The 19,313-nt window shown below is 45.3% G+C and overlaps 1 protein-coding gene across 2 annotated transcripts; it reads left to right on the forward strand.

Annotated features, from left to right (window-relative positions):
- Positions 1-802: 802 nt before the first annotated feature.
- PIN4 (peptidylprolyl cis/trans isomerase, NIMA-interacting 4) lies at positions 803-11,419 on the forward strand. Of its 2 annotated transcripts, none has more exons than XM_002720105.6 (4): positions 803-1,030; positions 3,854-3,927; positions 10,755-10,874; positions 11,246-11,419. In XM_002720105.6, exons 1-4 carry the CDS (start codon positions 988-990, stop codon positions 11,402-11,404), a joined length of 396 nt encoding a protein of 131 aa, XP_002720151.1. In that variant the 5' UTR covers positions 803-987; the 3' UTR covers positions 11,405-11,419. The 2 variants fall into 2 exon arrangements, with proteins under 2 accessions (XP_002720151.1, XP_089180400.1); XM_089324274.1 differs by having other exon boundaries at positions 973-2,085.
- The last annotated feature ends 7,894 nt before the right edge of the window (positions 11,420-19,313 follow it).

Genomic DNA, 19,313 nt, shown 5'->3' on the forward strand with positions numbered 1-19,313 from the left:
AGGCATTTGAAACCAGGCAATCTGATTCCAGGATTCATGCTTATTAACTACACTATGCTGCACCATTAGGGAGACTTTGGAAAATACACAGAAACATACACAACCACCTATTTGTACTAGAAAGAACTACTGGTCTCTTTGCTGTATAGCCTTCCTGTTCTTTATATGCTTACATAGTACACTGTATATACTTTTTTAAAAAAAAGGTCATATTTTGTATCTTGGTCTGTAATCTTCCTTAAGACCATTTCCCTATCTGTACACAAAATCTCCCCATCGTTATTTTATACAGCGCCTAACATCCTTTCATGTGATTGAAACAGTGCTTACTTAAACAGTACCCTGCTGAGGTGCATTTAAATGGCTTTCAGTGTTTCTACATTACAGACTTCTTCAAGAGCCAGAGGAGGGGAATAGGATTTTTTTAAAGCGACCTTTTGAATTCAATCAGCTAAAGCTGCAAATAAGATTAAAAACCTAAAAGCCGCCAGGGAAAGCAGGCCCGTGTGTAGGAGGAGAAGGCAAAGGGGGGGGGGCCGTTACCATGGATCTTCCTGTGCTCCCTTTGTCTGGTGGCCCCACGGGATTGGCCAGACCGGTGCCGAGGGACTGCAGAGGCCCCCCCACCTGGTTCCCAGTGCGCATGCGTGGAGGAAGTGGCTCGGGGAGGGGCAGCAGGAGTGTTGGTGCAGATAACCTCGTGTGAAAGAAGAAACAAAAAGCTCAGAGGCGGGGTTTTTCGCCACAACCAAACTTGTCTCCGGCCCTTTACCAAGGCCCCAAGCTTCTTATTGGTCAGGCATTCTCAGCCCCATTGGTCCGAGTGGCAAAGGATTGGGTCTGCCCCAAGCTGTGCCTGCTTCCGGAGCCTTGATTTAAACGGTCAATTGTGATGCCGCTTTCAGGCACTGTCTACGGCATGTCCGTGGGGGCCTGAAGGGGCTTTGTACAGCTACCGGTACTTGAGCGTACGATCAAGTTTCCAAGATGCCACCCAAAGGAAAAAGTGGTTCCGGAAAAGGGGGGAAAGGTAGAAGGGCCAGAGTAATCCGGGAGAATGGGAGGGGGTGAGAAGGGAGGAAACAGGCAATTTCCGGGGTCCGAGACGGAGGCAGCAGATGGCCGGTGGCCTCACTTAGCTGCGTCGAGTTTATCTGGGGTTTCTCCGCTAAGGCTAAGAAAACCTAAGTGCGCGAGGGGCTGCTGGAGTTGTTGGAATATATTGGGATACAGTTGCTGGGTGGTAGAGGGTAGTAGGGGTAGGTCCTCGGAGACCGTGACTTGGGGCTGCGATTTCAAGGTTATTAGAGCCGTGACATTTAAATGTTATCAAAGGCCGACGGTAAAAAGAAATTCACATTGGTAATGGTTCTTAAGATTCCACTTAATGCTTACAGAATGACATGCCAACATTTGGAAAAGACTTGTTCATCCAGGGAGCAGAAATATGTGTGGTAGGCACAGTGCTTAGTTCTGGGGAAATAAAGCAAGGCACAGCCTACGGAAGTAGTGAGGAAGATAGAAAGCATTATACTAAGGTCGATGTGGAGAGATGTGTGGATGTTGTAGGAACTGAGAAAGTGCTCCATCTAGCCGCAACAGAAAAGGGAAGACTACTGGACATGAGTTAGGCAGGCCAAGGTTAGCATGAGAGGTAGGACAAAGCATTCCTGATAGAGGCTCCAGCAGCCAAAACCCCGAGGTACCCTGGTATGATGCTATAAAGCTTGGTTAAGAGTCAGGAAGACCTGTAAGGGAGATTGTTGGAGTAATCCTGGTGAGAGGCAGTGATGACCAGAATTAAGGTAGTCACTGGGAGAGAAAAAAAAATACTCCAGAGTCTGGAGAGACCAGAAAGTTTTGAAAAACTGTTTGAAAATCAATGAAGCACAGCAAAGTGGCCGAATAAGATGAAGACTAAGAACAGTACTGTTGGATTTGGGAATTAGAGGTGGCCTTAGGCGAGAGTGGTTTTCATGGAGTGAGAAAGGCGGAAGCCAGATGGCAGGGACTAGGGGCTGACAGGGAAGTGCTGAAGTTGGAGATAATCAGTATACACATCCCTGGAAAGCTGTCACTGAAAAGGTATGGAAATAGGATGATAGATAGAGGATAAAGAATCAACAGAAAGTTTTCTTTTGTTTCTTTGGCATGGGGAAACTTGGGAGTAAGGCTGAGGTGAACGATCCAGTAGAATAACAGAGGAGTGAGACTTAGGAGAAAATGAGGTCTAGGACTGAGGGGAACAGTTGACATGACATGTTTCATGTCATAAAGAGACAGGATGGGTGTGATTATAAAAACTGGGGCAGAGAGGAGAACAGAGTGGAGTTAAAGAGATCATGTTTACTGGCCTCAATTTCTTTTTATAAGATTTATTTTATTTGAAAGGCAGAGTTTATATATATTATATTATATATATTATATATATTATATATGTTATATATATTATATATATATGAGAGCTCTATCTTCCATCCGCTGGTTCAATCCCCAAATGGTAACAACAGCCAGAGCTGGGCCAGACCGAAGCCAGGAGCTTCTGGGTCTCCCACGTGAGTGTAGGAGCCCAAGGACTTGGGCTATTTTCCTCTGCTTTCCCAGGTGCATTAGCAGGGAGCTGGATCAGAAGTGGAGCACCAAGAAGTGAACCAGCACCCATATGAGATGCCAGCACTGCAGACAGTGGCTTAACCTGCTGTGCCCAGCTCAAGCCCCCGGCCTCAGTTGCTTAATAGAAGTAAAGGGTTTTTTTTTTTTTTTTTAAGACTGAAGAGCAGAGACTCAATAAGAGTCTTTAGAAGAGTGGTAAACATCTGGAGTAGGGTAACAGGAGAGGAAATGCAATAAATAAAAGGATTACCCTCAGAGCTGAGAGCCTGACCAAGATTGAAGACTTGGACTTTAATGATATTTTAGGAAATGCTTATTGAACTGGACACTTAATCCAGCTATAGTTCTTAGGAACATGTAGTAGGATGTATGCAGATGTTGACAATGAAGTTAATGTAGTAATTTGATTCACCAGCAAATATTGCCAGTGATTATTATTCTGAATATCAGTGACTTTTCTTAGGAAAATATCAGTAACCAATGAAGTAGAGTTGAGGAATTTGGGCATGAGTGTGTTCTTTAGGCCAATATTGGTAGTGAGAAACTTTGTGAGTGCTTGAATACATAGCTTTAGAATATACGAGTAATCTTACAAGAGCAAAGAGGTATGCCCTCAAAAGGCCAGATTTGAAATTGGGTCCAGGCTGGCGCTGTGGCTCAATTGGCTAATCCTCCACCTGCGGCGCCAGTACACCAGGTTCTAGTCCCGGTCGGGACACCGGATTCTGTCCCGGTTGCCCCCCTTCCAGGCCAGCTCTCTGCTGTGGCCAGGGAGTGCAGTGGAGGATGGCCCAAGTGCTTGGGCCCTGCACCCCATGGGAGACCAGGAGAAGCACCTGGCTCCTGCCATCGGATCAGCGCGGTGTGTCTGGCACAGCAGCCACTGGGGGGTGAACCAACAGAAAAGGAAGACCTTTCTCTCTGTCTGTCTCTCTCTCACTGTCCACTCTGCCTGTAAAAAAAAAAAGAAAAAGAAATTGGGTCCAGAGGGCTCTCATTTGCCCATTGGCACGCTTAACTTGTATTTATATTTTCCATGAAAGGTTTATGTAGGGCATGGATTTTCTGTTGCAAGGGAGGTGAAGTCTGAGATTAATTTAGCCTGATGTAGAAAACTGGCAAAATTCCCTTTGGAAGCTTGGTGCTGCGATGAAAACATCAACTCATATATTGTGTGTTGGACCTTTCTGTAAATATCAAGGTATAGTTTAAATGAGTACCTGTCATCTCTTCTCTCAAGGAGGAGCAGCTTCTGGGAGTGACAATGCGGACAAAAAGGCTCAGGGTCCCAAAGGTGGTGGCAATGCAGTAAAGGTAAGTTTCGAGTTCCCTTTTTACTCCTGTATTACATAATAATATATATATATATATAGATTGGTACACATAAAAGTATGCTTAACTCATTCTAAGGTGCTAGCCTAACACTGATATAAAAACGAAGGTAGCACAATATAGGAAAATATAGACCAGTCTCACAAAAAGTGATTCCTTTGAAATATTTCCTCAAATCCTTTCTCAGAAATCCAGGATTTTGTCATACTTTGTTCTTTAAAATGTTTTAAGTTAGGGGCCAGCACAATGGCATAGTAGGTTAAACTTCTGCCTGCCAACATCCCATATGGGCACTGGTTTGAGCCCCAGCTGCTTCACTTCTGATCTGGCTCCCTGCTATGGCCTGGGAAAGCAGCAGAAGATGGCCCAAGTGCTTGGGCCCCTGCACCCACGTGGGAGACCTGGAAGAAGCTCCTGGCTCCTGGCTTCGGATCAGTGCAGCTGCAGCCATTGTGGCCATTTGGGGAGTGAACCAGCAGATGGAAGACCTCTCTCTCTCTCTCTTTCTCTCTCTCTGTCTGTGATTCTGCCTTTCAAATAAATTAATGAATCTTTAAAAAAGAAAAAAAAGTGTTACGTTAGATCTTAATAAGTAAATTAATTACTTTCTCAGGAACAAATATTTTATGAAACTAAGAGCTTAGATAATTGTTAAAAGACACCTCCACTGAATAAGCAAGTAAGGGTGTAGGTCCCATTGCTCCTTACTGGTGAGCTATAAGCAGGGCTTTGACCCTGAAAATGGGATGGGAGATCATCAGCAAATAATTACTTGAAGTTCTTAACCTAGTCCCAGAGAAAAATCTGCTGTGTGAAACTTTAATCTGCAAACAGAACTACTACTTAGTACCATGTAACAAGGTGATTTCCAAGTTTCAGTCAGGATATGGGAGCCTGTTGGACTCATTCATTCATAAAGGATTTAGTGACATCTGTCCTGTGCCAAGCAGTATATTACACTCTGGAAACTAAACAAAACAAGAAAAAAGCAGCAACAAAGACATCGTCCCTGTTACCATAGTCTAGATGGGAGCAGTTAGGTAAAGAAATTTTAACTACTGGGGCCAGCACTGTGGTGTACCAGGTAGAGCTGCCGCCTGCACTGCCAGCATCCTATATGGATGCCGGGTCGAGTCCCGGCTGCTCCACTTCCAATCCAGCTCTCTGCTATGGCCTGGGAGAGCAGTGGAGGATGGCCCAAGCCCTTGGGCCCCTGCACCCACGTGGGATACCTGGGTGCAGGTATGTTGTGACCAATTGGGGAGTGAATCATTGGATGGAGGATCGATCTCTCTCTGCCTCTCTGCCTCTCTATAACTCTGTCTTTTAAATAAATAAATAAATCTTTTAAAAAAAAAGAAACTTTGGCCGGTGCCATGGCTCACTAGGCTAATCCTCCACCTTGCAGTACCGGCACACCGGGTTCTGTCCTGGTTGCCCCTCTTCCTGTGCAGCTCTCTGCTGTGGCCCGGAAGTGCAGTGGAGGATGGCTCAGGTGCTTGGGCCCTGCACCCCATGGGAGACCAGGATAAGTACCTGACTCCTGCCTTCGGATCAGCACGGTGCGCCGGCCGCAGGGTACTGGCCGCGGCGGGCATTGGAGGGTGAACCAACAGCAAAGGAAGACCTTTCTCTCTCTCTCTCTCTCTCTCTCTCTCTCTCTCACTGTCCACTCTGCCTGTCAAAAAAAAAAAAAAGAAACTTAACTACTATATAAATATAGCTGTAGGGCTCTATCATGTAAATTCACATGATACACATTCTGTACACGTGTACAAGAGGCAGAGTGGGAAGAGAGAATGCAAATGGTGCTGTTCTTAAACCTGTGCCCCAAAGGGACCTTCCTACTCCTGGACCTGTGCCCTAAAGGGACATGGATCTGCTTTTCTGTAGTTGTCCTCCCTTCTTAAGTGAGCATCCGACAAATAAAGTGTAATTCTGGTGTCCAAAGATAAGTTTTCATAAAACACTGTCCCCTGGGGCAGGCATATGGTGTGGCAGTTAAGTTGCCACATCCCATATCGGAGTGCCTGGTTTGAGTCCCAGCTCCTCCACTTGCAATCCACCTTCCTGCTAATGCACACCTTGGGAAGCAGCAGGTGATGGCTCAAGTGCTTGGGTCTCTGCCACCCATGTGGGGAGACCCTGATTGAATTCTTAGCTCCTGGCTTTGGCTTGGCCCATCCCTAGCAATAGTGAGATTTGGCAAGTGAACCAGTAGATAGAAATTCTGTCTCTCTGCCTTTCAAATAAAGTGAAAATAAATAAATTTAAAAATTTGACTCCTAAATACAACCCAGCTACTTCATCTGATACTTGACTACAGATGGGGTCATAGTTACCCCCGGGCGGTGAGGATATCTGGCTGTATGTTGGGCTTAATGAGAACTGACAAATGGTCTCTGATAAGACATTTTCCTAAGGCATGTTCTAGGATAATTTGGGCTATATGAAATTTTCACCTTAGGAGCTGCTTTTAAAACCATTTACCCTGAGAAACTGCAGTACTGCATATGGCTTTATTTTTTTTTAAGCCAGAAACCTTTTATTTAAGGTATATAAACTTCATGCATTTCATGAATAACAAATTTAGGAACATAGTGATTCTTTTCACCCTACACTCCCTCCCACCCTTCTTCTTCTTCCCTCTCCTATTCCCAGTCTTATGTTTTACCAAGATCTATTTTCAATTAACTTTATACACATACAATTAACTCTATACTAAGTAGAGAGTTCAACAAATACTAAAAAAAATTTCCTCAACAGTCGAGACAAGGGCTGTTCAAAATCATTGCATCTCAAAGTGCCAATTTCACTTCTATAGATTACCTTTTAGGTACTCTGTTGGTTACCACAGATCAGGGAGAACATATGGTATTTGTCCTTTTAGGACTGGGTTATTTCATTAAGTATAATGTTTTCCAGTTGCATCCATTTTCTTGCAAATGACAGGCTTTTCTTTTAACTGCTGTACAGTATTCCATGGTATACATATCCTATAATTGCATTATCCAGTCTTCAGTTGATGGACATTTGGGTTGATTCCATATCTTAGCTATTGTGAATTGAAGTGCAATGACCATGGGGGTAAAATAACTCTTTCATACACTGATTTCTTTTGATTTGGGTAAATTCCCAGGAGTGGGATGGCTGGGTCACATGGTAGGTCTGTATTCCACTCTCTGAGATATCTCCGTACTGTCTTCCACAGTGGCTGCACCAGTTTACATTCCCACCACAGGGTCTCAGCTCCTTCCACATCCTGCCATTCTGCCTCAGACTCCACCCCTGTGCCCACACCCTGTCCTTTATCACTGTGAGCTGTGTGGGTTCTGGTCACAGCTTCCCTCCTTCCCCTTGCCTTCCTGCCTTCCTCAGTCCCGTTCTTCCGTCCTCCTCACTGACTTGCAGGCACTAGAGCTAGCTGGGTGCCCCTACCCTCTCCAGCCTTCATGTTTTTTCTCTCCTCTGTAACTCTTGTAAACTGGAAATCAGATCTAAGGACTTGCCCCTTGGATTGAAGAACTCTGCTCCTTTGCTTTCCAGTCATCTGGCTGCATCCACCTCCAAACTAAAAAGTTTTCTGAATACCAAACTTCGGTCCGTCATTTATCTCTACCCTCCTTCCTTTGCTCTGTGTTTAACCTTTCCCTTTTTGTACTATTTTTTTTTTAAGATTTATTTATTTATTTGGAAGAATTACAGAGAGGCAGAGGAGAGAGAGAGGTCTTCCATCTGCTGGTTCACTCCTCAGATGGCTACACCAGCCAGAGCTGAGCCGATCCAAAGCCAGGATCCAGGTGCTTCTTCTGGGTCTCCCATGTGGGTGCAGGGGCCCAAGGACTCGGGCCATCCTCCACTGCTTTCCCAGGCCATAGCAGAGAGCTGGATCAGAAGTGGAGCAGCCGGGTCTTGAACTGGTGCCCATATATAATGCTGGCACTGCAGGCTGCGGCTTTACCCACTATGCCACAGCGTCGGCCCCATCTTTTTTTTTTTTTAAAGATTTATTTTTTATTTACTTGAGAGGCAGAATCACAGACAGAAGAGAGGAAGGGACAGAGAGAGAGGTCTTCCATCTGCTTGTTCACTCCGTAAGTGGCCGCAAAGGCCAGAGCTGGGTAGATCCAAAGCCAGGAGCCTCCTCAGGTCTCCCACACAGGCACAGGGGCCCAAGGACTTGGGCCAACCTGTACTGCCTTCCCAGGCCATCAACACAGAACTGGATAGGAAGCGGAGCAGCCAAAACCCAAACTGGTGCCCACATGGGATGCTGGCACCACAGGCAGATGCCTAACCCACCATGCCATAGCACCGGCCCCTACAGTATGTTTCTCTTCATTCTGAAAATACACTCAGAGGTCTTTAAATATATAGAACTACATGACTCAAGTGAGTGCCCACCGTTAGCATTGCTTCCTCAGTGGGCCTCCTGCATTCTGGCTTCCGCACTTAGCCCTCTTCTACACTCCATTTGCCAAGGTCGCCAGTCGTTGCTACATTTAGCGCACTCCTTATCTGATCTCCCTGTGGTACTTTGCCCTGTTGATCAGGTCCTTCCTGAAACTCCCTCTGTCTTGCTTTCTGTTCGCCTTTCTCTCCTGCCTGCTTGGACCCGTTTCATCCGGCTGTTGGAGCTGCTTTCTTTGCTGTGCCTTAAGCATTGACAGCCTCCAGAGTTGTCTTTAGCCTTCCTTCCTCTCCTCATTCGGCGTAGCCTCCCTGGTGATCTCGTCAGCTCCCACAGCTTCAGCTGCCATCTCCACGCTTACCACACCCAAGCCTTTTCTGTAGCTTGGCTCCCCTCCAGGATGCGAGCTGCCCGGTGGCTGGTCACACTTGTAAAACCCCACGGGTACGATAAATTTGCTGCGTCACACTGTCCAGACAGACTGCTTGTTTATTCATTTATAAGGTGGTGGCCGGATCCCTTTTCTGTGATCGTGGATGCTGCATGCCCTTTCCCTGGAATGAAATGAGAAAGTTGCTTAGTGAGTGTGGAAGTGGAAAGACGGAGGCAGTCTGGAAGCTGTCTCAGCCAAGCTGCGTCGAAGTCTGACCAACCATTCTCGTCTTCCAAGGGGCTATCTATTGGATACTCTTCATCCCTCTCCTCTAGTCAGGAAGCTACTCCTGTAGGCCAAGGATGCTCTCCCCACCCCCGATTTGAGTAGTTAACCCTTAAGGACAACCTTGGTTATTTGTCTCTATGACACCTTCAGCCCCTACCGCAGTGTATTCTATTTGAATGAGAAATGGGAAATCCTGCAAAGCAGTTACCTTGACAAAATCATTTTTAAGCATATAAGGGTTTTTCGAAACCATAGCTGTATGTAAACTGAATCAAATTTGAATACTTTTCTAGGATTGAATATTCTTTTTTTTAACTATTATCTAATAAATATAAATTTCCAAAGTACAACTTGTGGATTATAGCGGCTTTTCCCCCCATAACCTCCCTCCCACCTGTAACCCTCCTATCTCCCGCTTCCTCTCCCATCCCATTCACATCAAGATTCATTTTCAATTATCTTTATATACAGAAGATCAATTTAGTGTATATTAAGTAAAGATTTCAACAGTTTGCAGCCACACAGAAACACAAAGTATAAAGTACTGTTTGAGTACTAGTTATACTGTTAATTCACATAGTACAACACATTAAGGACAGAGATCCTATATGGGGAGCAGGTGCACAGTGACTCCTGTTGTTGACTTAACAATTGACACTCTTATTTATGGCATCACTAATCACCCAAGGCTCTGGTCATGAGCTGCCAAGGCTATGGAAGCCTCTTGAGTTCGCCAACTCTGATCATATTTAGACAAGGTCATAGTCAAAGTGGAAGTTCTCCCTTCAGAGAAAGGTACCTCCTTCTTTGATGGCCCGTTCTTTCTGCTGGGATCTCAGAATATTCTTTTTTTTTTTTTTAAAGATTTTTATTTGAGAGGTAGAGTTACAGACAGTGAGAGGGAGAAACAGAGAAAAAGGTCCTCTGTCCACTGGTTCACTCCCCAAATGGCAGCAACGGCCGGAGCTGCGCAGATCTGAAGCCAGGAGCCAGGTGCTTCCTCTTGGTCTCCCATGTGGGTGCAGGGGCCCAAGGACCTGGGTTATCTTCTACTGCTTTCCCAGGCCACAGCAGAGAGCTGGATTGGAAGAGGAGCAGCCAGGACTAGAACCGGCGCCCATATCGGATGCCAGCACCGCAGGCAGAGAATCAACCTACCTATCGTGCCACAGCACCAGTCCCAGGGTTGAATATTCTTAATATTTAACATATGATCCTTTTTCACAGTGTTTTGTCATAGGGAGCTCTATGCATCAGGACTTTCTGGTAAAAAAATATTTTCTACTGTAAACACTCATCCTCCTTGCTCTGATGAAATAGTGTTTGCTGCATTGTCTCAGACTCCATAATCCTAGGAGACCACATATGTACTCTTACTATCTTAGAGCACAAAGGGGAAATACTTGGAGGTTTCAAAACATCCTGTGATCTTACAGCAGAGTTGGAATTTGACTTCAGAACCCAGGTTCCAAACCATTCTCCTGTCTCTTCCTGTTTACCACTGAGGAACATGGTAAAAGATGGTACCTGTTATCATCTGAATCAGGTTCTGAGATGTTGTCTGGGTACAGGAAATGGGTTTGTTGCTATCACCCAACTGGGCATACTTCCAGGATTTTCAGTTGCCACAAGCTCATGTGTTTGATTACATATGAGGGTAATCTGGATGTGACTGGTGAACTGCGAGGAATCATTTGGGTCTCTTGCTATGATATGAACATACTTTTCTCCCCATAGGTCAGACACATTCTGTGTGAAAAGCATGGCAAAATCATGGAAGCCATGGAAAAATTAAAGTCTGGAATGAAATTCAGTGAAGTGGCCGCACAATATAGTGAAGATAAAGCCAGGCAAGGGGTATGTTGCTGTTATTTAAAATTTACTGTCTTCCACAGAGTAAACACAAAAACAGATGTCTCTCTATTCTACCATTAGTTTTAGTCACACTTCGGCTTAAAGATCTTAAAAGCAGAAATGTCCCACTTGTGAACAGTTGAATGACAGTGACATATGTCTCAACCTAGGCATGACCAAACTTGCACAGCTGACTTCAAAGTCCAGTGCTGTGAGTGCTGATGTGTTCAGTCTAGGCTAAGACTTCTGTATTTCTGTATAGCCCAAACGAGTAAACTAAGTGACCCTAGCATTCACACTGGGAAATTCTCTCAAGCTACAGACTGTTCCCTCATCAGGGTCACTTGATATCACCTGTCTTTTGGGTTTTTCAGGGCGACTTGGGTTGGATGACCAGAGGGTCCATGGTGGGACCATTTCAAGAAGCAGCATTTGCCTTGCCTGTGAGTGGGATGGATAAGCCTGTGTTCACAGACCCACCAGTTAAGACAAAATTTGGATATCATATCATTATGGTTGAAGGGAGAAAATAAAATCATATGAATAAAGTTGATCTATTTTGTTTATTTCTTTGAAAGGGCTGAATAAACTCTTGGGAACTGTCAGTGTGGATGTGTAGGTACAAAATAAGGTGGGTGTAGTTAGTGTCTACTGCAAGAGGTATTCAGCCAGTAGTTCTCAAACACAGTCAAGTAGACCCTTTTAACCTGTATTCCCCTGTATTCCCTTTCCTCCCAAAGAGACTTTTTCTAATTCTCAGTATATCCCACACATTAAATTCACAAACCATCTTCAGGGAATTCAAATATAAGCTCATCCCATTCATACAACTGAAAATATTGGGCATCAATAGATGAATTAGTGTATGAGAACCATAAAATAAGTTCCTGCACAGTGCTTGTGTTACAGGTTAGTCAGTTCTGATCTTCCAGGACAGGTATTATTGGTTCAGTTATCCTAACATAGCATACACCACATGATAGCCTTGAAGCATTAACTCATTTTTAAGTAAGTACTTATTGGAAGAAAAGAGGTAGTCTGTTTTCCCACAGGTTGTTTGCACTACACCAAGCAGCATTCATCAAGAGCTGAGTAAAGGGAGAAATATCCACATAAAAACATCACTTCCAAAGTGGGTGTTCAGGGGGCCTGCACTGTGGCATAGAAGGTTAAACTGCTGCCTGCAGTGCTGGCATCCCAATTGGGCGCTGCTGGTTTGAGTTCCAGCTGCTCCACTGCCCATCCAGCTCCCTGCTGATGCACCTGGGAAAAGCAGCAGCAGATGTCTCAAGTCCTTGAGGCCCTGCACTCACATGGGAGGCCCAGAAGAAGCTCCTGGCTCCTGGCTTCAGCCTGGCCCAGCCCTGGTCATTGTGACCATTTGGGGAGTGAACCAGCAGATGGAAGATTGTCTCTCTCTTCTCTCTCTCTCTCTCTCTCTCTCTCTACCTCTCTTTGTAATTCTGTCTTTCAAATAAATAAAAATAAATCTTTAAACAAAAAAAAGTGGGTGTTTAGCCTAGCAGTTAAGACATCTGTATCCCTGGGAGCCAGCAATAATGGCTCAAGCAGCTGGGTTTCTGCCATCCACATGGGAGACCTGGATTGTGTTCCTGGCTCCTGGCCATCGTAGGTATTTGAGGAGTGAACCAGAGGATGGGAGTTCTGTGTCTGTCTTTTAAGTATTAAAAAAAAAAAAAATTCATGCCCTCATCTTCAGTGTAAGGATTACATTATGACTGCCCTTTTGAGGGCAACATTCTCTGTATCTGCATTTTAAAAACCTGTGGCGCAGCAGGTTAAAGCCCTGGCCTGAAGTGCTGGCATCCCATATGGGCACCGGTTCTAGTCCCAGCTGCTCCTCTTCCAATCCAGCTCTCTGCTATGGCCTGGGAAAGCAGTGGAAGATGGCCCAAGTCCTTGGGCTCCTGCACCCACGTAGGAGACCCGGAGGAAGCTCCTGGCTCCTGGCTTCGGATCGGCGCAGCTCCGGCCAGCTCCGGCCGTTGCGGCCATCTGGGGAGTGAACCAACGGATGAAGGACCTCTCTCTCTGTCTCTACCTCTCTCTCTAACTCTGTCTTTCAAATAAATAAATAAATCTTAAAAAAATTGAAATGTCATGTTTATGACATCCAGAAAAAGTATAAAGAATAGTAACATAAACATTGTATTGCTTCAAAAATAGCTTCAGGGATAAGGTGTTTGTCACAGCAGTTAGGACGCCACTCGAGATGCCTGCATCCCATATCAGAGGGCTTGGATTCAAGTCTTAGCCCTACTTCTGATCCAGCTTCTGCTGATGCACACCCTGGGGAGGCAGAAGGTGATAGCTCAAGTAATTGAGTCCCTACCACCCACATGGGAGACCTGGATTGAACTTCGGGCTCCTGGCTGCAGCCTGGCTCAGCCCTGGCTGTTGGAGGCATTTGGAATGTGAACTAGTGGATGGAGGATCTCTATCTAGCCATCGCTCCTCCTCCACTTTCAAATAAAATGAAAATCTTTTAAAAATTTAGCCTGGGGAGCCGGTGTTGTAGTATAATGGGTTAATCTGCTGTGTGAAACACCAGCATCCCATGTGGACACCGATTTGTGTCCCAGCTGCACCACTTCCCATCCAGCTCCTTGCTAATGCACTTGGGAAAAGCAGATGTTGCAAGTCCTTGGGTTCCTGCACCCATATGGGAGACCCAGAAGAAGCTCCTGGCTCCTGGCTTTAACCTGGCCCAGCCCTGGCCTTTGTAGCCATTTGGGAAGTGAACCAGCAGATGGAAGATCTCTCACTCTGTGTCTCCCTCTAACTGCCTCTCGAAAAAAAAGAAAAAAAAACACGGCCACACAACTGTGTGATCCTTAACAAGGATTGTTTTAACACAGTGTTGTCCCCCTCAGCTGCATCTGATACTACGCCCACATTATGCCAACTTATATAATAGCAGCTTCAGCTGGAGACCTGGGTTTCCCATTTCAGAGCAGGGTCTGAGCAGCCAGCAGGTTATGCCAGCATGGGATTTCCCCCACTGAACAGATAGTGCCAGTGTGAAAGAGATGTTCAAATAGTAGGTGTAGGATGAAACTACTTAAAAAAAACACATTCAGTTTATGTTCTACTTAAAACTATTGGTTGAACTCTGTAATTAATACACAATTACTCTTAGGTGTTTAATTAATGCTATAACTAGTACTCAAATAGTATTTTACACTTTGTTTCTGTGTGGGTGCAAACTGTTGAAATCTTTACTTAATGTATGCTAAATTGATCTGTATATAAAGATAATTGAAAATCTTGATGTGAATGGAAGGGGAGAGGGAGTGGGAGAGGGGAGTGTTGTGGGTGGGAGGGACGGTATGGGGGGGGAGCTATTGTAATCTATAAGCTGTACTTTGGAAATTTATGTTCATTAAATAAAATATAAATATAAAAAAATTTAAAAAACACATTCAGAACAGTGTCTCTAAATAAAGGCAATGCATTCCGAAAATCCTGAAGAAAATTCTCAACCGCTTCATACACGTGATACTGTCTAGCCAGCGTCCTTTGCTTAGGACGTTGGCTCACCCAGAATGCTAAGCACATGCCAGTTGGCATGGATGTCACCATGAAGGAAGGAAGCCAGAGTGCTGGAAAGGTCAACTAGAGAAAAAGGAAGCTAAGTTCTGTGGCGTGGGGAGAGAGCAGGGCAGAAATGGGTGCCTCTGGCGCCAACCATAGCTTTGGGGAGTTAGCTTCTGACTTGCAACCAAGATTCTGAAGGAATTGGTAAATGAAAAAAATTAAAGATTTATACAGATTTAAACACGTTATAGCATATGCATTTAATTCTGTTTTAAGACAGCATCTCTTTCATTATTCAGTGTTTAAACTTAATTCATGGCAAAACAATTGCAAACAAAAACCAAAATGAGATCCTACTTTTTACCTGTCAAGTCGGCAAAGTTTAGAATGTTTAACATTTTTGGTGAGGATGTGGGGAAACAGGTATTCATTCGTTAGTGGTGGGAATGTAAATTATAACCTCTGTGGAGAACAAGTTGGCAATACCTGTACAATTTATAAATATAGCCTTTGAACCAGCAACTGCATTTGTAGAAATTTATCCTGTAGATATGTATATAAAAGATAAATGCATGTATGTGTGTATATATTATAGCATTAGCTGGAAACAATGTCCATCAATAGATGATAAATTATGGTACATCCATTCAATAAGACATCAGGCATGTTAAAAAAAAAAGTACACAATACACTGTCATTTAGGTAGAAGCATATCAGTATATGCACATACATACATATATGCTTCTGTGTATACAGACTCAGAATGGCAATCCAGGCTGGGGACAGGCAGGTAAGAGACTTTACCTCACACCCTTAGATCAGGGGGCTTAACCTTTTTTGTGTTATGGGACCCTTGTGACAGTTTGCCCAAACCTATGGATCGCTTCTCAATGTTGACTTTGAATTCATAAACTATATAGAATTACAAAGGAGACCAACTACACTGAAATATAGTAACTAAAAGTTTTAAATTATATGTATGTCTCCCTCTTTTTTTTTTTTTTTTTTTTTTTTTGACAGGCAGAGTGGACAGTGAGAGAGAGAGACAGAGAGAAAGGTCTTCCTTTTGCCGTTGGATCACCCTCCAATGGCCGCCGCTGCAGCCGGCGCACCGCGCTGATCCGATGGCAGGAGCCAGGATCCAGGTGCTTTTCCTGGTCTCTCATGGGGTGCAGGGCCCAAGCACCTGGGCCATCCTCCACTGCACTCCCTGGCCATAGCAGAGAGCTGGCCTGGAAGAGGGGCAACCGGGACAGAATCCGGCGCCCCAACCGGGACTAGAACCCGGTGTGCCGGCGCCGCAAGGTGGAGGATTAGCCTATTGAGCCACGGCGCCGGCTGTCTCCCTCTTTTTTTAAGATTTATTTATTTGAAAGGCAGAGTGACAGAGATCTTCCATTTTCTGATTCATTCCCCAAATAGCCACAACAGCCAGGGCTGGGCCAGAGCAAAGGCAAGAGCCTGGAACTCCCATCTGGGTCTCCCTTGTTGAGTGCCAGGTGCCCAAGTACTTGGGCCATCATCAGCTGCCATCCCAGGCACACTAGCAGGGAGATCAGAACCAGAGTAGCCAGAAGTTGAACCAGTGTCCCAGTATGGGATGCTGGGATGCCAGCATCACAGGCAGCAGCTTAATTTGCTGCACCACAACCCCTATTCCTCTTCTAACATATTAAACAGTACGTACTTTTTTAAAAGAGTTATGTATTTGAAAGGCAGAGTTAGAGCAAGGGAGAGAAAGAGATCTTCCTTCTGCTGGTTCATTCTCCAATTGGCTGCAACAGCCAGGCGGAAGCCAGGAGCCTGGAACTCCATCTGGGTCTCCTACTGGGTGGCAGAGGCCTAAGTACTTGGGCCATCTTCTGCTGCTTTCCCACTTGCACCAGCAGGGAGCTGAATTGAAAATGGAGCAGCAGGACTGGAACCAGCACTATTTGGGATGCTGGCATCAAAGGCAGCTTAACCTGCTACACCATGACACCAGCCTGTCTTCTCCTTTATTGATACATTAAGCAATATCAATGGTAACACTAAAAGCCAGGCCAGCGCCATGGCTCACTAGGCTAATCCTCCGCCTTGTGGCACCGGCACACCGGGTTCTAGTCCCGGTTGGGGCACCGGATTCTGTCCCGGTTGCCCCTCTTCCAGGCCAGCTCTCTGCTGTGGCCCGGGAAGGCAGTGGAGGATGGCCCAAGTGCTTGGGCCCTGCACCCCATGGGAGACCAGGAGAAGCACCTGGCTCCTGCCATCGGATCAGCGCGGTGCGCCGGCCGCGGCGGCCATTGGAGGGTGAACCAACGGCAAAGGAAGACCTTTCTCTCTGTCTCTCTCTCTCACTGTCCACTCTGCCTGTCAAAAAAAAAAAAAAAAAAAGACTAAAAGCCAGTGGTTCTGTAGTGATAAATACTAAGGGTATTTTGAGACAGCTGCGATAATCAAAATCTACATGATTTTATATTGGTGACAAAGTCACAGGTACTGCTAATACTTGTGCAATTTGTATTTACATTCATAAAGAAAGGAAATATTAAATTTCAGATACAGGGTTCTATCTATAAATTCCATTACCTGCTTTGGATACTATATGAATGTTTTACCATGTACATGTCCCCACCCCCCCAAAACAAAAATAGTCAGAGGGAACGTTTTGTTTCTTCACCTAGAACTTACGCTTCACTGCTTGGGATCAAATGGATATAGGCCCCTAAAGCTTCCTGGCAGGCAAATAAATCATAAGTGGCACTTTTGGTTTTTACATCAGAGAAGAGGAATTTATAAGTGGGATTGCCACAAACATTTGTATGCTTGGTGGAAGTGACTGAAAAACAAAGATGTAGGATACAGCCAATGACACATTCCCTCTCTACCTGCACCACAGCAGAACTTCACGTAGGGAAAATGGTGAGCTGAGCTTAGAAACTGATTTTTTTTTCCAACCACTTGAAAGGTAGAGCATCAGGGACACAGAGAGATCTTCCATCCACTGGTTCACTCCCCAAATGGCCACAACAACCAGGACTGGGCCAGGCCAAAGCCAGGAGCATGGAACCCCATCCAGGTCTCCCATATGGGTGTCAGGGGCCCAGGCACTTGAGCCAGCATCTGCTGCCTCCCAGAGTGCATTAGCAGGAAGCTGTATTGGAAGTGGAGGAGCCAGCACTCGAACTAGCACTCCAGTATGGAATGCAGGCATCCCAAGTGGCTATTTAACCCACAGCACCAGAACACTCACCCCCAAAATAAAGTTTTTAAGTTCCAATTTTTTTCGCAAAAATTTTAAAGAGCTGTTGTTTTTGTTTTAGTTTTTTTGAAGTATTTGAAGGGCAAAGCAAAAGAAAGATATTTCCATCTGCTGGTTCACCCCCCAAATGGCCACAACAGCTGGGGCTGGACCATTCCGAAGGCAGGAGCCCGAAGTTGCATCCTGGTCTCCCACAAGGTGACAGAAACTCAAGTACTTGGGATATCATCCGCTGCTGCCCAGATGCATTAGCAGGAAAGTGGATTGCAGTAGCTGGGACTCCAATGGGGCACTTTGGAGGATGGATGCAGGTGTCCCAAGCAGTGGCTTAACCCACTACACCACTACACCCAGATTTTTGCCTTTATATATATATATATATATTTTTTTTTTTTTTTTGACAGGCAGAGTTATACAGTGAGAGAGAGAGAGAGACAGAGAGCAAGGTCTTCCTTCTGTTGGTTCACCCCCCAAAATGGCTGCTACAGCCGGCATGCTGCGCTGATCCGAAGCCAGGAGCCAGGTGCTTCCTCCTGGTCTCCCATGTGGGTGCAGGGCCCAAGCACTTGTTTGCCCTTGTATTTTTAAAATGATTTGAGTTGGGGCAGGTGTTTGACCTAGAAGTTAAAGATGCCCACAGCCCATATGGGAGTGCTTGGGTTTGATACCCTGCACCTCTCCTGACTCCAAACTCCTGCTAATGCAGATCTTGGGAGGGAACAGTGATGATCGAGTGATTGGATTCCTGCCACTCATGTGGGAAACCTGAATTGAGTTCTAGGTTCCAGCTCTGGCTGAGGCTGTTGTGGGCATGTAGGGAGTGAACCAGTGCATGAGAACTAATAATTATTTTAAAGAAATTGTATATACTCAGGGCTGGCATTGTGGTGCAGTAGGTTAAGATGCCGCTTATGACACTGGCACCCCATATTGGAGTACCATTCAAGTCTCAGCTGCCCCACTTCCAGTCCAGCTCCCTGCTAATGCACCTGGGAAAGCAGCAGATGGCCCAAATCCTTGAGCCCTTCCACTCATGTGGGACACCCAGAAGAAGTTCCAGCTTTCAAATAAACAAATCTTTAAAAAGGGGGGGTGGGTGAGATGCAGTTACCAAACCCAGGCACTCCAATATGGGAACATGCATATCTTTTAAAAAATGTATTTATTTGGAAGGCAAAGTCAGAGAGAGAAATCTTTCATTTGCTGATTCACTCCCCAAATGTCTGTGGCTGGGCCAGCTGAAGTCAGAAGCTAGGAATCCTATCCCAGTGCCCCACATGGGTGGCAGGGGCTCAAGCACTTGGGCCATTGTCCGCTGCTTTCCCACGCACATTAACAGGGAGCTGGATTGGAAGTGGAGCAGCCAGGACCAGAACCAGCACCAATATGCATCTGAACTTGCTATGTCACAAGGGCAGCCCTGGGACAAGGGTATCTTAACCGATGTCTTAACCACTAGGCCACACACCTGCCCCTCAAACTTCTATCTGTAATATTTTGTAATATACCTGAGAATAGTGGTGTATATATGCATATAATTTTAAGTAAATTAATATATGTATGTGACATAATAACAAATATTTGGCCTTTGATTCTTGGCCTAAAACCTTGGAATCTCCTGAATGATGTCTTTTGTACCCTGA

Source organism: Oryctolagus cuniculus, chromosome X (genome assembly GCF_051225735.1).
Source record: "Oryctolagus cuniculus isolate XC-2025 breed Fujian yellow rabbit chromosome X, ASM5122573v1, whole genome shotgun sequence".
Classification (NCBI taxonomy): domain Eukaryota; kingdom Metazoa; phylum Chordata; class Mammalia; order Lagomorpha; family Leporidae; genus Oryctolagus; species Oryctolagus cuniculus.

Coding starts and splice junctions, on each gene's coding strand:
- PIN4 (XM_002720105.6), top strand. CDS start 988: ATGCCACCCAAAGGAAAAAGTGGTTCCGGAAAAGGGGGGAAAG. Junction 1,031..3,853: donor TTCCGGAAAAGGGGGGAAAG/GTAGAAGGGCCA, acceptor TCTTCTCTCAAG/GAGGAGCAGCTTCTGGGAGT. Junction 10,875..11,245: donor AAGATAAAGCCAGGCAAGGG/GTATGTTGCTGT, acceptor TGGGTTTTTCAG/GGCGACTTGGGTTGGATGAC.